Genomic DNA, 19,244 nt, shown 5'->3' on the forward strand with positions numbered 1-19,244 from the left:
TGCATACTTCCTTGAGCTTTAATCACTTAGCTCTTTTAAGAGCTTATTCCTGATACGCTCTCCTGGAGGATAGGTCTTCCCCACAAGTTCCTGGAGGACAGAAGCTGATCCAGGGTGGAAGGAAGACGGCGAGACTCCAGTTAAGCTACGGCGGTTGTGGAGTCTGCGGTGCTTGTGGTCCTTGGCGCAAGCTAGGAAGCGTCCATCAATGGAGGGTACTCGGTCGGAGTACGGGGAGCTCCGTTACATATACATATATATATATATATATATATATATATATATATATATATACACACACACGTGTATATATATAATGATTCTAAGTATATATTTATGCAATAATTTTACATAATTAGGTCATTTTATTAATTACAGTTTGCAGGACCTGCCTGACAACCCAGGCCGAAAGTCCAGGGAATTTAATTTGCTAGCACTATTTTTAACCCTGTAACTCTCCAAGACACCATAAAGCCTGTACATGGGGGGTACTGTTTTACTCTGAAGACTTCGCTGAACACAAATATTAGTGTTTCAAAACAGTAAAATGTATTACAACGACGATATCGTCAGTGAAAGTGCCATTTTTTTGCATTTTTCACACACAAATGGCACTTACACTGACGATATAATTGTTGTGATACGTTTTACTGTCTATGTAAGGTAACCTGAATATGTTTTTTTTATTTTAATTTTGCCTCAAGTGAAAGTGAATCTATCTTTTCCACTTCACTGGAAGTTTCCAATTGGTCTCTTTCCAGGAGCCAGGAGGAAGGGAAGCTTAAGGATTGGTTACACCAGGCCCTGTCTAGCACTTCACCACGAATTGACAGGGCCTCCCCCATGAGCCGCACTGAGAGGATGGTTTTATCTGCAACCAACTCACGCAAACGACGCTTTCTTAATGTAACTGGCCCAGGATCATTGCCCCATGATCCAGAGGCAGCAGATACCAGTCACGGCCCAGGTAGGAAAGGTAGATGTGTGAAAGTGTCATTCATTTTGTGCTATGTAAATAATGGGCAATGTGTGATGGAAGCTGGATGGGCTGCATTGGGTCAGACAGCTGTTAACTAAAGTATATCTCCCCCAGCAGCTACTTGTCCAGCTACCTCTAGGACTCCACCAAGTCCCACAAAGAAAGAAGGTACCAAGGTTCGTAGAAGGAGGCTGAGAATGCAGGTGTCCTCTCCAAGGTATGCGTATCATGGTCTATCTATTGATATGAGCAACCTGTATTTATTCCCAGGATATTTAGACATAACTGGTCTCAGAGGACATTTACTGCATTGAGGCCAATTAATCACAACATTGGAATCACAGGCGTTTTCTCTTTTTTAAATTAATGAAAAGAAACTATAAATAAGAAACATGCCAGTATTCCGATTCACCATTAATTGTAAATAATATTAAAACAGCAATGGTAGGTAAATAATATATCTGATTTGAGATCATGTCACAGAGAGAATTCCCAGAAAGAGCAGGCGTCCAGGTAACCTTTCAGACATGAGGTGGAAACGTGAATGTGACTTTTACAACAATTCGATCCTTACGAATGGAACATATGGGGGAGAAGGTTGGAACTTCTGAGCATCGATAAAATTAACTTCTCAGCAGATATTGAACTCGTGTGGGCTTTCCTGCTGCCCCTCCCCCCAAATACCCCTACTCTATTTACCTCCAAAGATAATATTGGTGTGAGAGCAGTTAAACATGACTCCACATGTAACTTCACGTGTAATGTGTGTCTCTATGTAACTTCACATGTAATGTGTGTCTCTATGTAACTTCACGTGTAATGTGTGTCTCTATGTAACTTCACGTGTAATGTGTGTCTCGATATGTAACTTCACGTGTAATGTGTGTCTCTATGTAACTTCACATGTAATGTGTGTCTCTATGTAACTTCACGTGTAATATGTGTCTCTATGTAACTTCACGTGTAATGTGTGTCTCTATGTAACTTCACGTGTAATGTGTGTCTCTATGTAACTTCACGTGTAATGTGTGTCTCGATATGTAACTTCACGTGTAATGTGTGTCTCTATGTAACTTCACGTGTAATGTGTGTCTCTATGTAACTTCACGTGTAATGTGTGTCTCTATGTAACTTCACGTGTAATGTGTGTCTCGATATGTAACTTCACGTGTAATATGTGTCTCTATGTAACTTCACGTGTAATGTGTGTCTCTATGTAACTTCACGTGTAATGTGTGTCTCGATATGTAACTTCACGTGTAATGTGTGTCTCTATGTAACTTCACATGTAATGTGTGTCTCTATGTAACTTCACATGTAATGTGTGTCTCTATGTAACTTCACGTGTAATATGTGTCTCTATGTAACTTCACGTGTAATGTGTGTCTCGATATGTAACTTCACGTGTAATGTGTGTCTCTATGTAACTTCACATGTAATGTGTGTCTCTATGTAACTTCACGTGTAATGTGTGTCTCTATGTAACTTCACGTGTAATGTGTGTCTCTATGTAACTTCACATGTAATGTGTGTCTCTATGTAACTCCACGTGTAATGTGTGTCTCTATGTAACTTCACATGTAATGTGTGTCTCTATGTAACTTCACATGTCATGTGTGTCTCTATGTAACTTCACATGTAATGTGTGTCTCTATGTAACTTCACGTGTAATGTGTGTCTCTATGTAACTTCACATGTAATGTGTGTCTCTATGTAACTTCACGTGTAATGTGTGTCTCAATATGTAACTTCACGTGTAATGTGTGTCTCTATGTAACTTCACATGTAATGTGTGTCTCTATGAAACTTCACATGTAATGTGTGTCTCGATATGTAACTTCACGTGTAATGTGTGTCTCTATGTAACTTCACATGTAATGTGTGTCTCTATGTAACTTCACGTGTAATGTGTGTCTCAATATGTAACTTCATGTGTAATGTGTGTCTCAATATGTAACTTCACATGTAATGTGTGTCTCTATGTAACTTCACGTGTAATGTGTGTCTGTATGTTACATTACGTGCAATGTGTGTCTGTGTGTTACATTATGTGCAATGTGTGTCTGTATGTTACATCACGTGTAATGTGTGTCTGTGTGTTACATTACGTGCAATGTGTGTCTGTATGTTACATTACGTGTAATGTGTGTCTGTATGTTACATTACGTGCAATGTGTGTCTGTGTGTTACATTACGTGCAATGTGTGTCTGTATGTTACATTACCTGTGATGTGTGTCTGTGTGTTACATTACGTGCAATGTGTGTCTGTATGTTACATTACGTGCAATGTGTGTCTGTGTGTTACATTACGTGCAATGTGTGTCTGTATGTTACATTACATGCAATGTGTGTCTGTATGTTACATTACGTGCAATGTGTGTCTGTATGTTACATTACGTGCAATGTGTGTCTGTATGTTACATTACGTGCAATGTGTGTCTGTGTGTTACATTACGTGCAATGTGTCTCTATATGTTACATTACGTGTAATGTGTGTCTGTATGTTACATTACGTGCAATGTGTCTCTATATGTTACATTACGTGTAATGTGTGTCTGTATGTTACATTACGTGTAATGTGTGTCTGTATGTTACATTACGTGCAATGTGTGTCTGTATGTTAGATTACGTGTAATATGTGTCTGTATGTTACATTACGTGCAATGTGTGTCTGTATGTTACATTACGTGTAATGTGTGTCTGTATGTTACATTACGTGCAATGTGTGTCTGTATGTTAGATTACGTGTAATATGTGTCTGTATGTTACATTACGTGCAATGTGTGTCTGTGTGTTACATTACGTGCAATGTGTCTCTCTATGTTACATTACGTGTAATGTGTGTCTGTATGTTACATTACGTGTAATGTGTGTCTGTGTGTTACATTACGTGCAGTGTGTGTCTGTGTGTTACATTACGTGCAGTGTGTGTCTGTGTGTTACATTACGTGTAATGTGTGTCTGTATGTTACATTACGTGTAATGTGTGTCTGTATGTTACATTACGTGCAATGTGTGTCTGTGTGTTACATTACGTGTAATGTGTGTCTGTATGTTACATTACGTGCAATGTGTGTCTGTATGTTACATTACATGTAATGTGTGTCTGTATGTTACATTACGTGCAATGTGTGTCTGTATGTTACATTACGTGTAATGTGTGTCTGTATGTTACATTACGTGCAATGTGTGTCTGTATGTTACATTACGTGCAATGTGTGTCTGTGTGTTACATTACGTGTAATGTGTGTCTGTGTGTTACATTACGTGCAATGTGTGTCTGTATGTTACATTACGTGTAATGTGTGTCTGTATGTTACATTACGTGCAGTGTGTGTCTGTGTGTTACATTACGTGCAGTGTGTGTCTGTGTGTTACATTACGTGTAATGTGTGTCTGTGTGTTACATTACGTGCAATGTGTGTCTGTGTGTTACATTACGTGTAATGTGTGTCTGTGTGTTACATTACGTGCAATGTGTGTCTGTATGTTACATTACGTGCAATGTGTGTCTGTGTGTTACATTACGTGTAGTGTGTGTCTGTATGTTACATTACGTGCAGTGTGTGTCTGTGTGTTACATTACGTGCAATGTGTGTCTGTGTGTTACATTACGTGTAGTGTGTGTCTGTGTGTTACATTACGTGCAATGTGTGTCTGTATGTTACATTACGTGCAATGTGTGTCTGTGTGTTACATTACGTGTAATGTGTGTCTGTATGTTACATTACGTGCAGTGTGTGTCTGTGTGTTACATTACGTGCAATGCGTGTCTGTGTGTTACATTACGTGCAATGCGTGTCTGTGTGTTACATTACGTGCAATGTGTGTCTGTATGTTACATTACGTGCAATGTGTGTCTGTGTGTTACATTACGTGCAATGTGTGTCTCTATGTTACATTACGTGCAATGTGTGTCTGTGTGTTACATTACGTGCAGTGTGTGTCTGTGTGTTACATTACGTGTAATGTTTGTCTGTATGTTACATTACGTCTAATGTGTGTCTGTGTGTTACATTACGTGCAGTGTGTGTCTGTGTGTTACATTACGTGCAATGTGTGTCTGTGTGTTACATTACGTGCAGTGTGTGTCTGTGTGTTACATTACGTGCAATGTGTGTCTGTGTGTTACATTACGTGTAATGTTTGTCTGTATGTTACATTACGTGTAATGTGTGTCTGTGTGTTACATTACGTGCAATGTGTGTCTGTGTGTTACATTACGTGTAATGTGTGTCTGTATGTTACATTACGTGCAGTGTGTGTCTGTGTGTTACATTACGTGCAATGCGTGTCTGTGTGTTACATTACGTGCAATGCGTGTCTGTGTGTTACATTACGTGCAATGTGTGTCTGTGTGTTACATTACGTGCAATGTGTGTCTGTGTGTTACATTACGTGCAATGTGTGTCTCTATGTTACATTACGTGCAATGTGTGTCTGTGTGTTACATTACGTGCAGTGTGTGTCTGTGTGTTACATTACGTGTAATGTTTGTCTGTATGTTACATTACGTGTAATGTGTGTCTGTGTGTTACATTACGTGCAGTGTGTGTCTGTGTGTTACATTACGTGCAATGTGTGTCTGTGTGTTACATTACGTGCAGTGTGTGTCTGTGTGTTACATTACGTGCAATGTGTGTCTGTGTGTTACATTACGTGTAATGTTTGTCTGTATGTTACATTACGTGTAATGTGTGTCTGTGTGTTACATTACGTGCAATGTGTGTCTGTGTGTTACATTACGTGCAATGTGTGTCTGTGTGTTACATTACGTGCAATGTGTGTCTGTGTGTTACATTACGTGCAATGTGTGTCTGTGTGTTACATTACGTGCAGTGTGTGTCTGTGTGTTACATTACGTGCAATGTGTGTCTCTATGTTACATTACGTGCAATGTGTGTCTGTGTGTTACATTACGTGCAGTGTGTGTCTGTGTGTTACATTACGTGTAATGTGTGTCTCTATGTTACATTACGTGCACTGTATGTTTAGTAATTATTTGAAAGATTTATACCAAACGCTATAATTTCATTTCAAAGATGGCGTTCCTGAGGCCGCACTTTTTAAAAACCACATTAATTTATCCTCATTGCACAGACAGCATAAACACATTTTCATAAGTAAAGTGTGTGCATCCATGCAGCAAATAGAGCAACAAGTAAAATAAATATGTTTAAGTGCTTCCAGAGTAATGGTAATGGATAACAGCTGATTCAGAGAGCGGCCTTAGCCATTCATTCATATTTCTACACTACCAACACCGAATGACAATAGTGTGCTTGTCTTGTGCTGTGTTGGGTATCAGCATGTGTAGTAACTATCATTTGCTCTCCTGACTGCTGCCATTTATTCATTTCTTCAGCATACTGTAGTGGTCATGGTGCACGTCATGGCGTCCCCTCCCACTGCGAGTAGTAAAACCATTATAACATGACTTCTTACCTGAAGTCCACCGGGTGCTGATTCCTGTCTACACTACTTCTAGCAGAGAGCCAGGAGCTTATCTGCAGTGCAGGGCTGAGCGTGATCAGCTGACTACTCTCCATTGGACCTTAGATAAGAAGCCAAACTGTTCTAACATGGTTTGACTACTTACATGAAGGGAGCCAGGCCGCTCCTGGCACCATAACAACTACACTGGCTATGGAGCTTGAAGTGTCCCTTTCCAAATAGTAATCCATAATTATGGCTGTTTATTCGATGTTCAAGCTTGTCCTAGGGCAGGGATGTTGAATGCCTTTTATTTCTCTCTGCAGTATAACTAGTACATTCTTCTCTGTATTTTTTGTGATTTACTGTCAGTGAGGTAAGTGATTCATTCAGTTCATTCACATAGTTACTGATATCCTGTTCTGCAATAGGAACAAGGGACGAACGCAGGTACAAGAGCGCCGATTGACAAAGTGTGAGAGGGACCTTTCACCGGTGACATGCAGCCCCCCCGAGACAGTAGAGGAGTGCAGTTGCTGTCCCATCTGCGGAGGTGAGAAGGTCTCTAGACTCTGCGTGCAGCTTGGTTTGGATACTATAAAATGACCACTTACCATTTTAGGAAAACCTACCTTCCATTATCCGTGAATTAAAATGGACTATCAATGCCTTAAAATCCTTTAATAGCATGTGCAATGCTAATCCTCATTAAATGACACCCATTATAAGTAGGACTGCTGCATGGGGTTGGCAAATATATACAACTGAATGCACAGAGCTCCAAACATGGCAGCAGTTCTGGCCTTTGTTTAATGCTTTGTCCTTCTCTTCCCTTTCTCAGGGTTTTTTCGTGTAGACTATCTCCCAACTCATGCCTCCATGTGTGGAGAGGTTCCTCAGCCAAGCACCATTTACCTGTCCTCGTCTGAAGATGACTCCTGGACTGACCACGTGGACTTGATTTTACCTGAACAGACTGTGTCATGGGTTTCCTGTCCCTTGTGCGGCTTACGCTTTGGAAGCGTAGAGATTGAGCGCCATGCCAGTACGTGTGGGGAATGAGAGGCTATGCTTTGAATTGGGACTAGGCGATGTGAACTTTTATGGAAGACTATACTCTGTGCGGAAATGGCTGAAATGTGAGCTTCTTAGCAGCCGCACTTCTTTTTTTATAGACTGTTGATACAGACTACTAAAATGAATCAGAAACTCTTAATTGTTAAGAAGTAGCACTTCCTCTTTTTATTATCCATGACTTTTTATAAACTGCACAGTCAGAACCATAAATAACAAATGAAAAACATTTTAAAAACGAAGAGTTGTTTTAGTTTTTTTTTTACAGTGAATTACGTCTGAATGAGAATCCAAATAGCTCTTTTGAATTCTTCCAGAGATGTAGGACCAATCAGTGTTCTTCCTTTTAGAGATTGAGATGATTGCGTGTAAATATTATAGATGTCAATAGCATTATATATAAAACTCTATATGAAACCTGTAATGAATTATGGCCCAGTTTTCAGCTCGTATCTCTCCTTCAAAACCTTCCAGCAACAGCCATTGTCTTCCAAAAGCCAGGGGTTTCTAATCAGGGTGAATAAAAATCAATTAATTAAAAAAAAAAAATTAAAAATTGATTTTGTAATTTGAAATATTATTTTCGATCAGTTAGAAGCTGTCTCCAAAGAGCACAGGTCTAAAGGCCCAGCTGAGAATCAACTTGTTTTATTATTTGTCCTAGAGCCATCCTAACCTATCTGCATGATTCATTTAACAGGGAAATTGTAATGTAAAATTTGTGAATGTAAAGTTGGCTGCTGACTAGAATATAGCGATGGTAGATCTTTAATCAAGGAGAAAATTGGAAAATAGTGGATAGTAAAAATTGGAAATGCAGTGTCCAAGGAGCTCCACCACTTGCTATTGTGGCTGTTATTGCATTAGATTTAAATTGTTACAATTGTTCTGTACAAACCCAGGTGGGATTGCTCAGGCATTGGCTGGTGTAAGGGTGTCTAATGTGGCCATTCCTAAATCAATAAGTGACTCCTCCGGAATTCCTGGTGGGGAATTGACACTTACGCCAGAACCAGAGGGCAAACCAGGCAGCCTTTTATCACATTAATGTGTGACTACGTGTTTCAGCTTCACCTCCCTATTTACCAGATCTCACAATAACCTTAGTCATCCAGTCTTAACCCTTATGTGTCAGTCACCGGAAATAGTCTATGCACCATCAAATAGCGCCTTAAAAATATACTGTACCTTGTGTTAAACTATATTGGAATCTTTCCGGCAGTTTGTTTTCTCACTAACCTTTCTGTTTCCTGGGGCATGTTGGGGACATGACATGAAAGCAATGTCTTATTCCCAGCACAGTGAAGTCTTCTTTTGTCAATAACTCATACTGAGGGGTGAAATTTCTGATGCAATTCCAAATTGGCTGCCTCCATCGGCTCTTCAAATTGTAATTATAGCTACATCTAATATAGCTTGGTTAAATGTTGTGTGGAGTGATAGAGCCAGGTAAGAGTCGAGCTATTTGACCGTTTACACTGGGATGGCGCCGTGTTAACCCTGGCACCACAACCACTACAGTGCACTGCAGAGACTATGAGGATTGGACTAACCCTTTAAAGTTCTGTGCGTATATTTTATCTATTTATTAGATGATTGTATTTCAATAGGTCACTGCGGTCATTTTCCAATTACGAATAAACACGGCGAATGCAATGTGTAAATACATAACATGCTATACCAGCATGTTATAGTTTCAGATAAATGGGTAGATCTCACAGCGATGGCTGCCATGTAATGTCCATTTCTCTGATGTTTCAGATTTCACTTAGTTCTGATGTTATAGGAAGGGGGCCTCAGACTCTCTTTTTTTTTTATCTAGTAACTTGTCCAAGGTGTGTTTTTAGTGCAGACAGATGGACATCTAATTAGGTTTAGCGCTGAAAGTGTAAAGCAAATCCGAACGATGAGAGCAATGCGTAGAAGGAATATCATTATTTCCTGTAAAACATAAGTGTTACAGAAAAAAAGCAGCAGGAGGTAAACAGATTTAATTTGCCTGACAGTCAATTCCTTGGAGGATGGAACTGAAAACAGATTCATTTCTTTCCATAATGATCTGCACTAACTGCTGGCTCCCCTGAGAAGGCCATGCTGCGGGGACAAGCAGGGAAGGTGACAGACGCTAATAGAATATTTCACTAGGCATAGCCAGCTCTGTGCTGCTCAAACTTTACATTTGCAGAGTGGATTGCTCAGTGGGCACATTGGGTGCATCGCTGTGTATTGCCCATGAGATGAAACAAGAGAAGCCGGAGGAGAATCTATACATCTCTAGTCCTGAGAGGTGATCGGAACCATGGAACATTTAACGGTACGTGTTATTGAGCCATCGCCCTTCTAAAGAAACCACTGCATTATAAAGCCGGCAAACCACTGCCATTAAGTGTCTTATTTCGGGTTATCATTATGTAAAATCTACTCAGTCCAGTGCTTTTTATTTCCCCTCTAGGACTGCAGAATTCTTCACTGTTTGATTAATAAGGGAGAATTCGTATTTTATGAATATTTTTCCCACTGTAGAAAAAAAAAACAAGGAATAGTGTGTATTGCATTTTATCGGCACTAATTGGTGGTTTTATGTGAAGTTTTAATCCAGATGGATGTTTTTGATACGTTGAGTTGGAGTGAATTGAAAAACAAACTGCAAATTACGCTACATTAAAACTGCTCCACTATAATAGCTGGAAACTTGCAATTTGATATTCGGGTTATTCCAATTTGGTGTTGAGTGGATAATTCCTGCTGTATTCCAGGGGAAGAAGAAATTAGAAACATAGAATGTGACGGCAGATAAGAACCATTGGGCCCATCTAGTCTGCCCAGTTTTCTAAATACTTTCATTAGTCCCTGGCCTTATCTTATAGTTAGGATAGCCTTATGCCTATCCCACACATGCTTAAACTCCTTTACTGTGTTATCCTCTACCACTTCAGCTGGAAGGCTATTCCATGCATCCACTACCCTCTCAGTAAAGTAATACTTCCTGATATTATTTTTAAACCTTTGCCCCTCTAATTTAAGACTATGTCCTCTTGTTGTGGTAGTTTTTCTTCTTTTAAATATAGTATCCTCCTTTACTGTGTTGATTCCCTTTATGTATTTAAATGTTTCTATCATATCCCCCCTGTCTCGTCTTTCCTCCAAGCTATACATGTTAAGTTCCTTTAACCTTTCCTGGTAAGTTTTATCCTGCAATCCATGAACCAGTTTAGTAGCCCTTCTCTGAACTCTCTCTAAGGTATCAATATCCTTCTGGAGATACGGTCTCCAGTACTGCGTACAATACTCCAAGTGAGGGCTCACCAGTGTTCTGTACAATGGCATGAGCACTCTACCGACCCAGTAAGGAAGGAAAGAGGGTGATGGTTTATTTTCTCTCTCCTTCCTGCAGACCCTTATGTTATTAGAAGCTGTTTGTCGAACTGTCAGAACAAAAGATTATGTCTCATATCCTGGGATTTTAACCTCAAATGTGTACCAGCAGGTTCTGGGAATCCAAAATAGTCTGTGTAATGGATCCCCTATACTCCGACTGAGTATATCCGTTGAAGAGTCTCTCAGGTCAAGTGAAGTAGTGATTAGAACTCTGAGCTTCTCAAACTTCAGCCGAAACTTGACGATGGTACAAATTATGGCCAAGTTGCCTGCTTATATACACAGCCCCCAGCAGGGGGTCTCCATTCAATATAAGACAAGCCCCTCCCAGAGATCTCTGTGCCTGGGAGATAATTGCACTAAAGACCGGTAAGCTAATTATCTCACAGGAACAAAGTCATTCAAAATCTCGGACCAAGTTGTCCCAGAATCGCACGGTCATCTCATGCCGAAATTAGTTCCACAACATTCCACACAAGCACCGCTGGGGTGACCAGGGAACAATGAACTCCTCATGCCGAAATTAGTTCCATAGCAGTCGCCGCTAAGCACCCCTGAGGACAATACGTGAGTTTCTATATGCGAACGGCCGCCAGGGAGCAGGCGTTCAGTTCAGTTTCAGAGAAGGGAAAGTGCCGATCCAGGGGCACCGGGGGAAAGTTGCTAATGGTGCGGCTGGGGAGGTTAACTTCCGAACGGAGTCTCCAATCTGGACCATAGTAGGTGGGCAGGAGGCCAGCTTCCACACTCCTCCATGGTAAATAGTGTTTGTCACAGTCTGAACGGTGGACACTTTTTTACATTTATTGTTTTCATTTATTTATTTGAGGTTCTTGTGCACTTGTATAATGGGGGAAAATAACCCAATACTTTTCTGTACTAGGGGATTAAAGTGTTTTATATTCTGTACCATACAGGGTAATCCTTTAATATTGTGAGTATGAGTTAATGCCCAGGCACACCCCCACTCAAAGAGTGAGTTTAGGTCCAGTCTCTGACCTACTTCTAATCCTGAGTGTGAGTATGGACCCAGGGTGAAATGCACGTTTTTCCAAAATGTGATTATGGGGAATAAAAACAAGAAACATTGTCCCTCCTGCATTAGAGTGGAAAGTATTGTGAAGTCTTGTATGATGGGGGTTATCCATAAGTATATGGTTCTAAATAAAAGGAAATTCGTAACCAGGACACAGCAATGTATTGTGAGTAAAATTTGTATTAGACTCCATTAAAATACACTCTCGCAAACCCCAGGATAAAATAATAATTAAAAAAATGTCTACACGCATACGATAGTCAGATATCTAAAGAGCTATAGTATGAATCACTATCAATAAGTTACGGGAGGCGTATGTAACCTGCTGGGACACAGTATGTGGAATACAAATGTAACCATTATGATGCAACCTACGCTTATAACACTGCAATCCACCAACAAACACTCTGAAACATCCAACAGGAAATAACAAACTGTGTCAATGCTAACATGTAAGATCTGTGTGGTAGATATCGACTCCAAAATGCAATAAATCAGCCCTAGGCTGCAGGTAAAACAAATCAAATAGGTAAGTATTGTAGGGGCAACCTACCCCTTATATGAAGCAGCCCTGGTATATGAGCAGTGCTCTGCCTTTAATTATGAAATATCCCGGAGGCCTGCTGCAGTATACAGCTCAAAGCATAAGCATGGATATTACCCATCAAGACATGAATGTAAAACATCCTCAGAGGAGGAACCTTACTCCAGAGAACGATGTCATCCCTTCACCCCGCCCCCGAGGGAGTGTTACAGACCTTAGTGATAGATAATGTCCACCCATGAACTCTCTCATGTAGACTTTCTTTTTAAAGAGAAACTGTCACTTCTCTGGAATTTATTCCATTGCATAAAACATTGAAAATCTTATTCATTAGAAAGTCCGTTTTTTATTTTGATATCAAACATTTTACAAATGGCAAGATAATCCAGACAAACAGTACAGGGTTATTTACTGAACCATGAATGTTGTCAGGATGGACAGAATCCGGTGAAAATGACTGAATTCTGACTGCAATGACAATTCTCATATTTACTAAAGCCAAAAACGGTGGGAATTCGGTCAGGCCGAGCGAATTAGCAAGCATTACCCAGATGCAATCAGTGTCCGGATTAAAATCAGTGCTTTCTCATCCGAACCTTATATAATGGAATGGAATCATAAGATGCATATTCACAAATTATCATGAACTTCGATTTATGCAAGCGAATGGTAATTTTAAGTAACGCCGACAGCAGGCAATTAGTTAAAAACCTTTGGGTGCGTTAGAGTTAATTATCTGATGACTTGCCAGACCTTGCTAGCCAGCCACCACATAATAAAATACTTTTCAAAAACCCCAAATGGGGGCCAATAAGACCTCCATGTTCCTTTTTGTGAGGTTTAAAACACCCCTATGCTTTGCCATTTAGCAGCTGGGGGCATATCAACTAACTGCCTAAAATTAGTGACTGAGGCCATTGCTGCCCATCTCATGATGATGGCTGGGTCTGTTAAATAACAGGGATCTGGTGGGGGACTTTAAAATAAATAATGGGGGGGAGGGGTGAACAGAACACTGTCCACCTCATTGCCCACACATGTGGCCATCAGTTTGGGACTATTTAATAGAAGGTAATAGGGGCATCCTAATGTCTACCCCATTCTTACTCGTAGCCATCTGGGTAGTGCACCCCATCTACCAGAGGGCTATTATAATGTAACAGAGGGAAACAAGAGTCCCCCTTGTCCCCCATGTAGTGGCAATGGTTGGGTGCCCTAATAATGATATTCAGGGTGAGGACGTAGTGTCCTCTCACTGGTTTGTCACCCATTGGCGGTGGACGAAGGCCCTAATTATAATCCCCACTAGTTCTTCATAGATTTCAACCCACACTCCTACCAGACTGTTGGAGATGTGGTAGGGAGTTAGGTTCATTCTCCCACATCTGGTGGGACTGTGAGGAGCTGAAACCTATGAAACTAATCCTAGCGGAATTGGTAGATTTTATGTTCGCGGTTCGGACTGCGATCATGCCTCAAATGTTTTTGTTTCATTTAGATTTACCAAAAAGCAACATAAAACTAAAAATTCTTATGATTCATATCTGTATGGCAATAAAAATAGTTATGGACAGAAATTGGAGAAATATGGGTGCGTTAAATTGGCAGGATATATCTACACAGATTGATTACCAACGTAGCATGGAAACTGGGATAGCCCTAAACAAGATATCTAAAATATAACGAAGTCTGGGTCCCTTGGGTTAGATTTATTAACCATAAAACTCAAACCCCCACCCCCCCCTATATAGATAGCTACCCGCAGGCAGTAGAGAAAATGGGATGTATGGATAAGATGTAATGCATGTGTAACGGACCGTTTCACTTACAAGAGGATAAAACCCAGTTTAGGCGATAATCCCCTTTCCAGATGCACAGGCAGCTACTGCAAACACCATTCTCCCGACTGGAACCACACGAACACTGGAACAGCTGAACAAGAAAAGCAGACATCGGCTTACACTCTTGGCAGTCAGCATACATTCCCATTCCCCCAAAGACCGAGACGACACATCGCTTTGAGGGTTAAGCAAGAACTCAAGACTGGGACACCCAGTCTGGCTTTTATTACCAACAAGTACATACAGGACACTCCCAGGGGGAGGATGAAATTAACCAATCACATGGATGTACCTCCCACACATTTCCTCCCCTTAGATTAACACTTAACACAATTATACTGTACACCTTTTTCCCCAATTCCTGGATGTACCCCAAATACATATGCTACACCTCCAAAACAGGTATCCCCTGATAGCCCTTATTCAGGGGGACAACATATGCAAGAATCAGCCCATTCGGATAAATGGTTCAGGAGTTATGGGACTTTAAAGTATTGACCGACCGCATGGGTAAAGTATCCGAAAACAGTTCCATGCATTTTGGCCCTGCGGTCGGTCACAAACAGGTGAATGAAACATACGAATTGTCTGTGTTATAGAGACTAAGGGGGATTCGTATGAATCCCCTAGTTCATACGTTTCTTTCTACCGAACGGCGGGCCGTTCGGTAGTTTCCCCACGAAATCCTGGAAGTCTGGAGGTCTCAGCGGTGTTTGCCTAGTCGAGTGTCCGATTTCAGTTCCAGACACTCGACGGCAAAACACCGCTGTTCGGTAGTTAAAGATGGCCGCCGCCACGTGTTGGTTTCCTGAATGGCGGCCACCCAGAGGACAAAGACCACACTGCACTGATTGCCAATTACCCGTTTGCAACATTGTTGCAAACGGTAATTGGAGGCACACTTAGTCCTGGGTGGTCTGGTTGTTCGGTAGTTTCCTCAATACAAGGAATGGAGGGATTCTACCGAACAATCAGATGAAGACTGCATATATATATAACCCAGGTTAACTGCATACATAAATACATATACAATATACAGGCAGTACAATAGGATAGGCTTCACAGTCTTAAAGGGACAGTAGTCCCAAAATGTCCATTGCTGATTTTAAAGGGCCAGTAGCAGCAATATAAATTAGTACATGCCCAAATATAGTCTTTAGAGTGCAATATGTCCAGGGGCCATAGTCAGCGGGCAGGAGGCTAGCAGCCAGGCTTCTCCAGCCCACAGTGGCGAAGTTGGTTTCGCCACAATTCTCCCCTTTACCAATTAGACTAACAGGGTATCTGACCTCCTGCCGGTCAGTGCCCTGGTTAGTCCAGCAACCCACCCACAGAACAGAAGTAGTAGAGCAGCCCACCCATAATAAACAGTTACCACACCTGGGTGAGGGAGAATTTTGTCCAAGTTCAGGTGCCTCCCCACGGCTGGGTGAGAGACTGATAGGCTGCCTTGGTGGGTTGCTGAGGGGGCAGAGACCAGCGGTACTCTGTCCTGTTGCCAGCACTACCACGGGAGTAGTCTGGTGGGAGCCTGGCTGCTGGAGACCGACTGTCTCCCCTTTAGATATATCGCTCTGTGGCTGGGGGACAGGACCGACCGTCCCTATCCCTTGTGCTGTAAGTGCAGAGACTACGGTCCCATCTGCACAGATGTGGGGCTTAACATCTCCCCTTGGTGGGTTAGGCTGCCGCTGGAGAGAGGGTGTAACAAGCTCCTCTCTCTGGACGGTAAACTGCCGCTGGGGAGGGGGGTTAGCAGGCTCCTCTCCCTGCCACTCTCTCTGCTGGTGGAAAGGGGGACCAGCTGTCTCCCCTTTCATTCTCTTGTCCGGCTGCTGGGGTGCGAGACTGACTGTCTCTGCTCCCTGCAGGACACACTGCCGCTGGGGAGGATGGACGACACCATCAGCTCCCTGGGGCACACACTGCCGCTGGGGAGGGAGGACGCTGCTCTCCTCTCCCTTCGCTTCACACTGCCGTCTTGGCATCTCACTTTGCTGCTGGGGGGCAGGAACAACAACCTCTGCCCCCTGTAACTCAGCCTGCCGCTGGGGAGGAAGGACTGCACCTTCGGCTCCCTTGGACACACACGGCTGCTGGGGAGGATGGACGACACCATCAGCTCCCTGGGGCACACATTGCCGCTGGGGAGGGAGGACGCTGCTCTCCTCTCCCTTCCCTTCACACTGCCTTCTTGGCATATCACTTTGCTGCTGGGGGGCAGGAACAACAACCTCTGCCCCCTGTAACTCAGCCTGCCGCTGGGGAGGAAGGACTGCACCTTCGGCTCCTTTGGACACACACGGCTGCTGGGGAGGATGGACGACACCATCAGCTCCCTGGGGCACACATTGCCGCTGGGGAGGGAGGACGCTGCTCTCCTCTCCCTTCACTTCACACTGCCTTCTTGGCATCTCACTTTGCTGCTGGGGGGCAGGAACAACAACCTCTGCCCCCTGTAACTCAGCCTGCCGCTGGGGAGGAAGGACTGCACCTTCGGCTCCCTTGGACACACACGGCTGCTGGGGAGGATGGACGACACCATCAGCTCCCTGGGCCACACATTGCCGCTGGGGAGGGAGGTCTGCAAACCCCCTGGCCCGCTCTGATTCCCACGGCAAGTACTCTCGCACTGCTTGCTTCACACGCTGCACTCTATATTCTGAGGGGTTGGGTCCGCATAAAGCCAGTATCTTGGTGACCTCTCTGTCATACGCCTCTTGAGTGTAGCTGGGTGCCATGCTTGCTCTGCTGCAGTTGGTTCCTTGTAGATAGGGGCGCTGTATGGGTACTGGCGTTGCCCTCACTTTGTAATCCAGGAATGGTGTTGTCTGTAGCTGTCCCTCTGGTTGTAGGAACGATCCCACCGCTTGCCACCAATTGTAACGGACCGTTTCACTTACAAGAGGATAAAACCCAGTTTAGGCGATAATCCCCTTTCCAGATGCACAGGCAGCTACTGCAAACACCATTCTCCCGACTGGAACCACACGAACACTGGAACAGCTGAACAAGAAAAGCAGACATCGGCTTACACTCTTGGCAGTCAGCATACAATCCCATTCCCCCAAAGACCGAGACGACACATCGCTTTGAGGGTTAAGCAAGAACTCAAGACTGGGACACCCAGTCTGGCTTTTATTACCAACAAGTACATACAGGACACTCCCAGGGGGAGGATGAAATTAACCAATCACATGGATGTACCTCCCACACATTTCCTCCCCTTAGATTAACACTTACAATTATACTGTACACCTTTTTCCCCAATTCCTGGATGTACCCCAAATACATATGCTACACCTCCAAAACAGGTATCCCCTGATAGCCCTTATTCAGGGGGACAACATATGCAAGAATCAGCCCATTCGGATAAATGGTTCAGGAGTTATGGGACTTTAAAGTATTGACCGACCGCATGGGTAAAGTATCCGAAAACAGTTCCATGCATTTTGGCCCTGCGGTCGGTCACAAACAGGTGAATGAAACATACGAATTACTGGTGTTATAGGGACTAAGGGGAGTTCGTATGAATCCCCTAGTTCGTACGTTTCTTTCTACCGAACGGCGGGCCGTTCGGTAGTTTCCCCACGAAATCCTGGAAGTCTGGAGGTCTCAGCGGTGTTTGCCTAGTCGAGTGTCCGATTTCAGTTCCAGACACTCGACGGCAAAACACCGCTGTTCGGTAGTTAAAGATGGCCGCCGCCACGTGTTGGTTTCCTGAATGGCGGCCACCCAGAGGACAAAGACCACACTGCACTGATTGCCAATTACCCGTTTGCAACATTGTTGCAAACGGTAATTGGAGGCACACTTAGTCCTGGGTGGTCTGGTTGTTCGGTAGTTTCCTCAATACAAGGAATGGAGGGATTCTACCGAACAATCAGATGAAGGCTGCATATATATATAACCCAGGTTAACTGCATACATAAATACATATACAATATACAGGCAGTACAATAGGATAGGCTTCACAGTCTTAAAGGGACAGTAGTCCCAAAATGTCCATTGCTGATTTTAAAGGGCCAGTAGCAGCAATATAAATTAGTACATGCCCAAATATAGTCTTTAGAGTGCAATATGTCCAGGGGCCATAGTCAGCGGGCAGGAGGCTAGCAGCCAGGCTTCTCCAGCCCACAGTGGCGAAGTTGGTTTCGCCACAGCATGGTATGTTTGTATGGCTGTAGATACAGCAGAATACTGGTAGATGTTTATTAGAAGCACGGCCCTACTGTTATTTATAATTATTATCTATTGTATTACTATTGTAAAGTAACTTTTTGTACTGTGTTTAAAATTTATAGTTGAAAGCTGTATCTGTACTTGAATGAATTTTTTTAAAAATGAAAATAAAGATTTATATATATTAAAAAAATAATCCCCACTAGTTCTCCCCCATAGCCAGTGGTTGTTGCCCTAATTATAATATTCAGGGGGGAGGACTTAGTGTCCAGTCCACACCCACTGATGGCTCTAAATAATTAAACATGCCATTATCCCAGCCCCCAATAGTGGCATGTCCACCCACTCCCACCCAGTTGGATAAGGGTCCCCAATCCCACAGCCACCCTCATTAAAGTGATATAACCCTACCTATCCATCCTCTCCCTAATAAAAGTGTGTGAGGGGGCAATAAAACTAATACCTGTTAAAAAAATGTATACATACCAACTGAAGTCTTCTTGAGGGGTGGGGGAGGGAGGGACGGCATGCCGTCACTGAATACAATGCCCACATGTATCCACTCGATGTCCTGCTTATTGTTTTCAGGTCATCCTGTTGGGGATCTCCCTATCTGTGTGGTCCCCTTGTTCGCAAATCATGTTTAGGCTTGATTGGAAGGTTGTGCTTGTCCCATTCTAAATAAATATAATAAAATTAGGCTTAATTATAAATCTGTGAATAAGTATTAATGTTTCTTGTGGATATGATACTGGAACACAAGGGTTTGTTTTCTT

General features: G+C 42.7%; 2 protein-coding genes across 2 annotated transcripts in view; both read left to right on the forward strand.

The window, feature by feature from the left end:
* The window catches only part of XNDC1N (XRCC1 N-terminal domain containing 1, N-terminal like), a 103,726-nt gene extending 96,013 nt beyond the window's left edge, over positions 1-7,713 (forward strand). The window contains exons 7-10 of the mRNA XM_063441605.1: positions 762-976; positions 1,097-1,196; positions 6,845-6,966; positions 7,255-7,713. Coding sequence (XP_063297675.1) covers positions 762-976; positions 1,097-1,196; positions 6,845-6,966; positions 7,255-7,475 — 658 coding nt within the window. The 3' untranslated portion in view covers positions 7,476-7,713. The remainder of the gene's footprint in view (positions 1-761; positions 977-1,096; positions 1,197-6,844; positions 6,967-7,254) is intronic.
* A 1,989-nt stretch (positions 7,714-9,702) lies between these two features.
* The window catches only part of LOC134573315 (short transient receptor potential channel 2-like), a 67,198-nt gene continuing 57,656 nt past the window's right edge, over positions 9,703-19,244 (forward strand). Inside the window, exon 1 of the mRNA XM_063432988.1 lies at positions 9,703-9,801. Within this exon, the coding sequence (XP_063289058.1) occupies positions 9,787-9,801 (15 nt within the window). The 5' untranslated portion in view covers positions 9,703-9,786. The remainder of the gene's footprint in view (positions 9,802-19,244) is intronic.

This window comes from Pelobates fuscus, chromosome 1, assembly GCF_036172605.1.
Source record: "Pelobates fuscus isolate aPelFus1 chromosome 1, aPelFus1.pri, whole genome shotgun sequence".
NCBI lineage: Eukaryota > Metazoa > Chordata > Amphibia > Anura > Pelobatidae > Pelobates > Pelobates fuscus.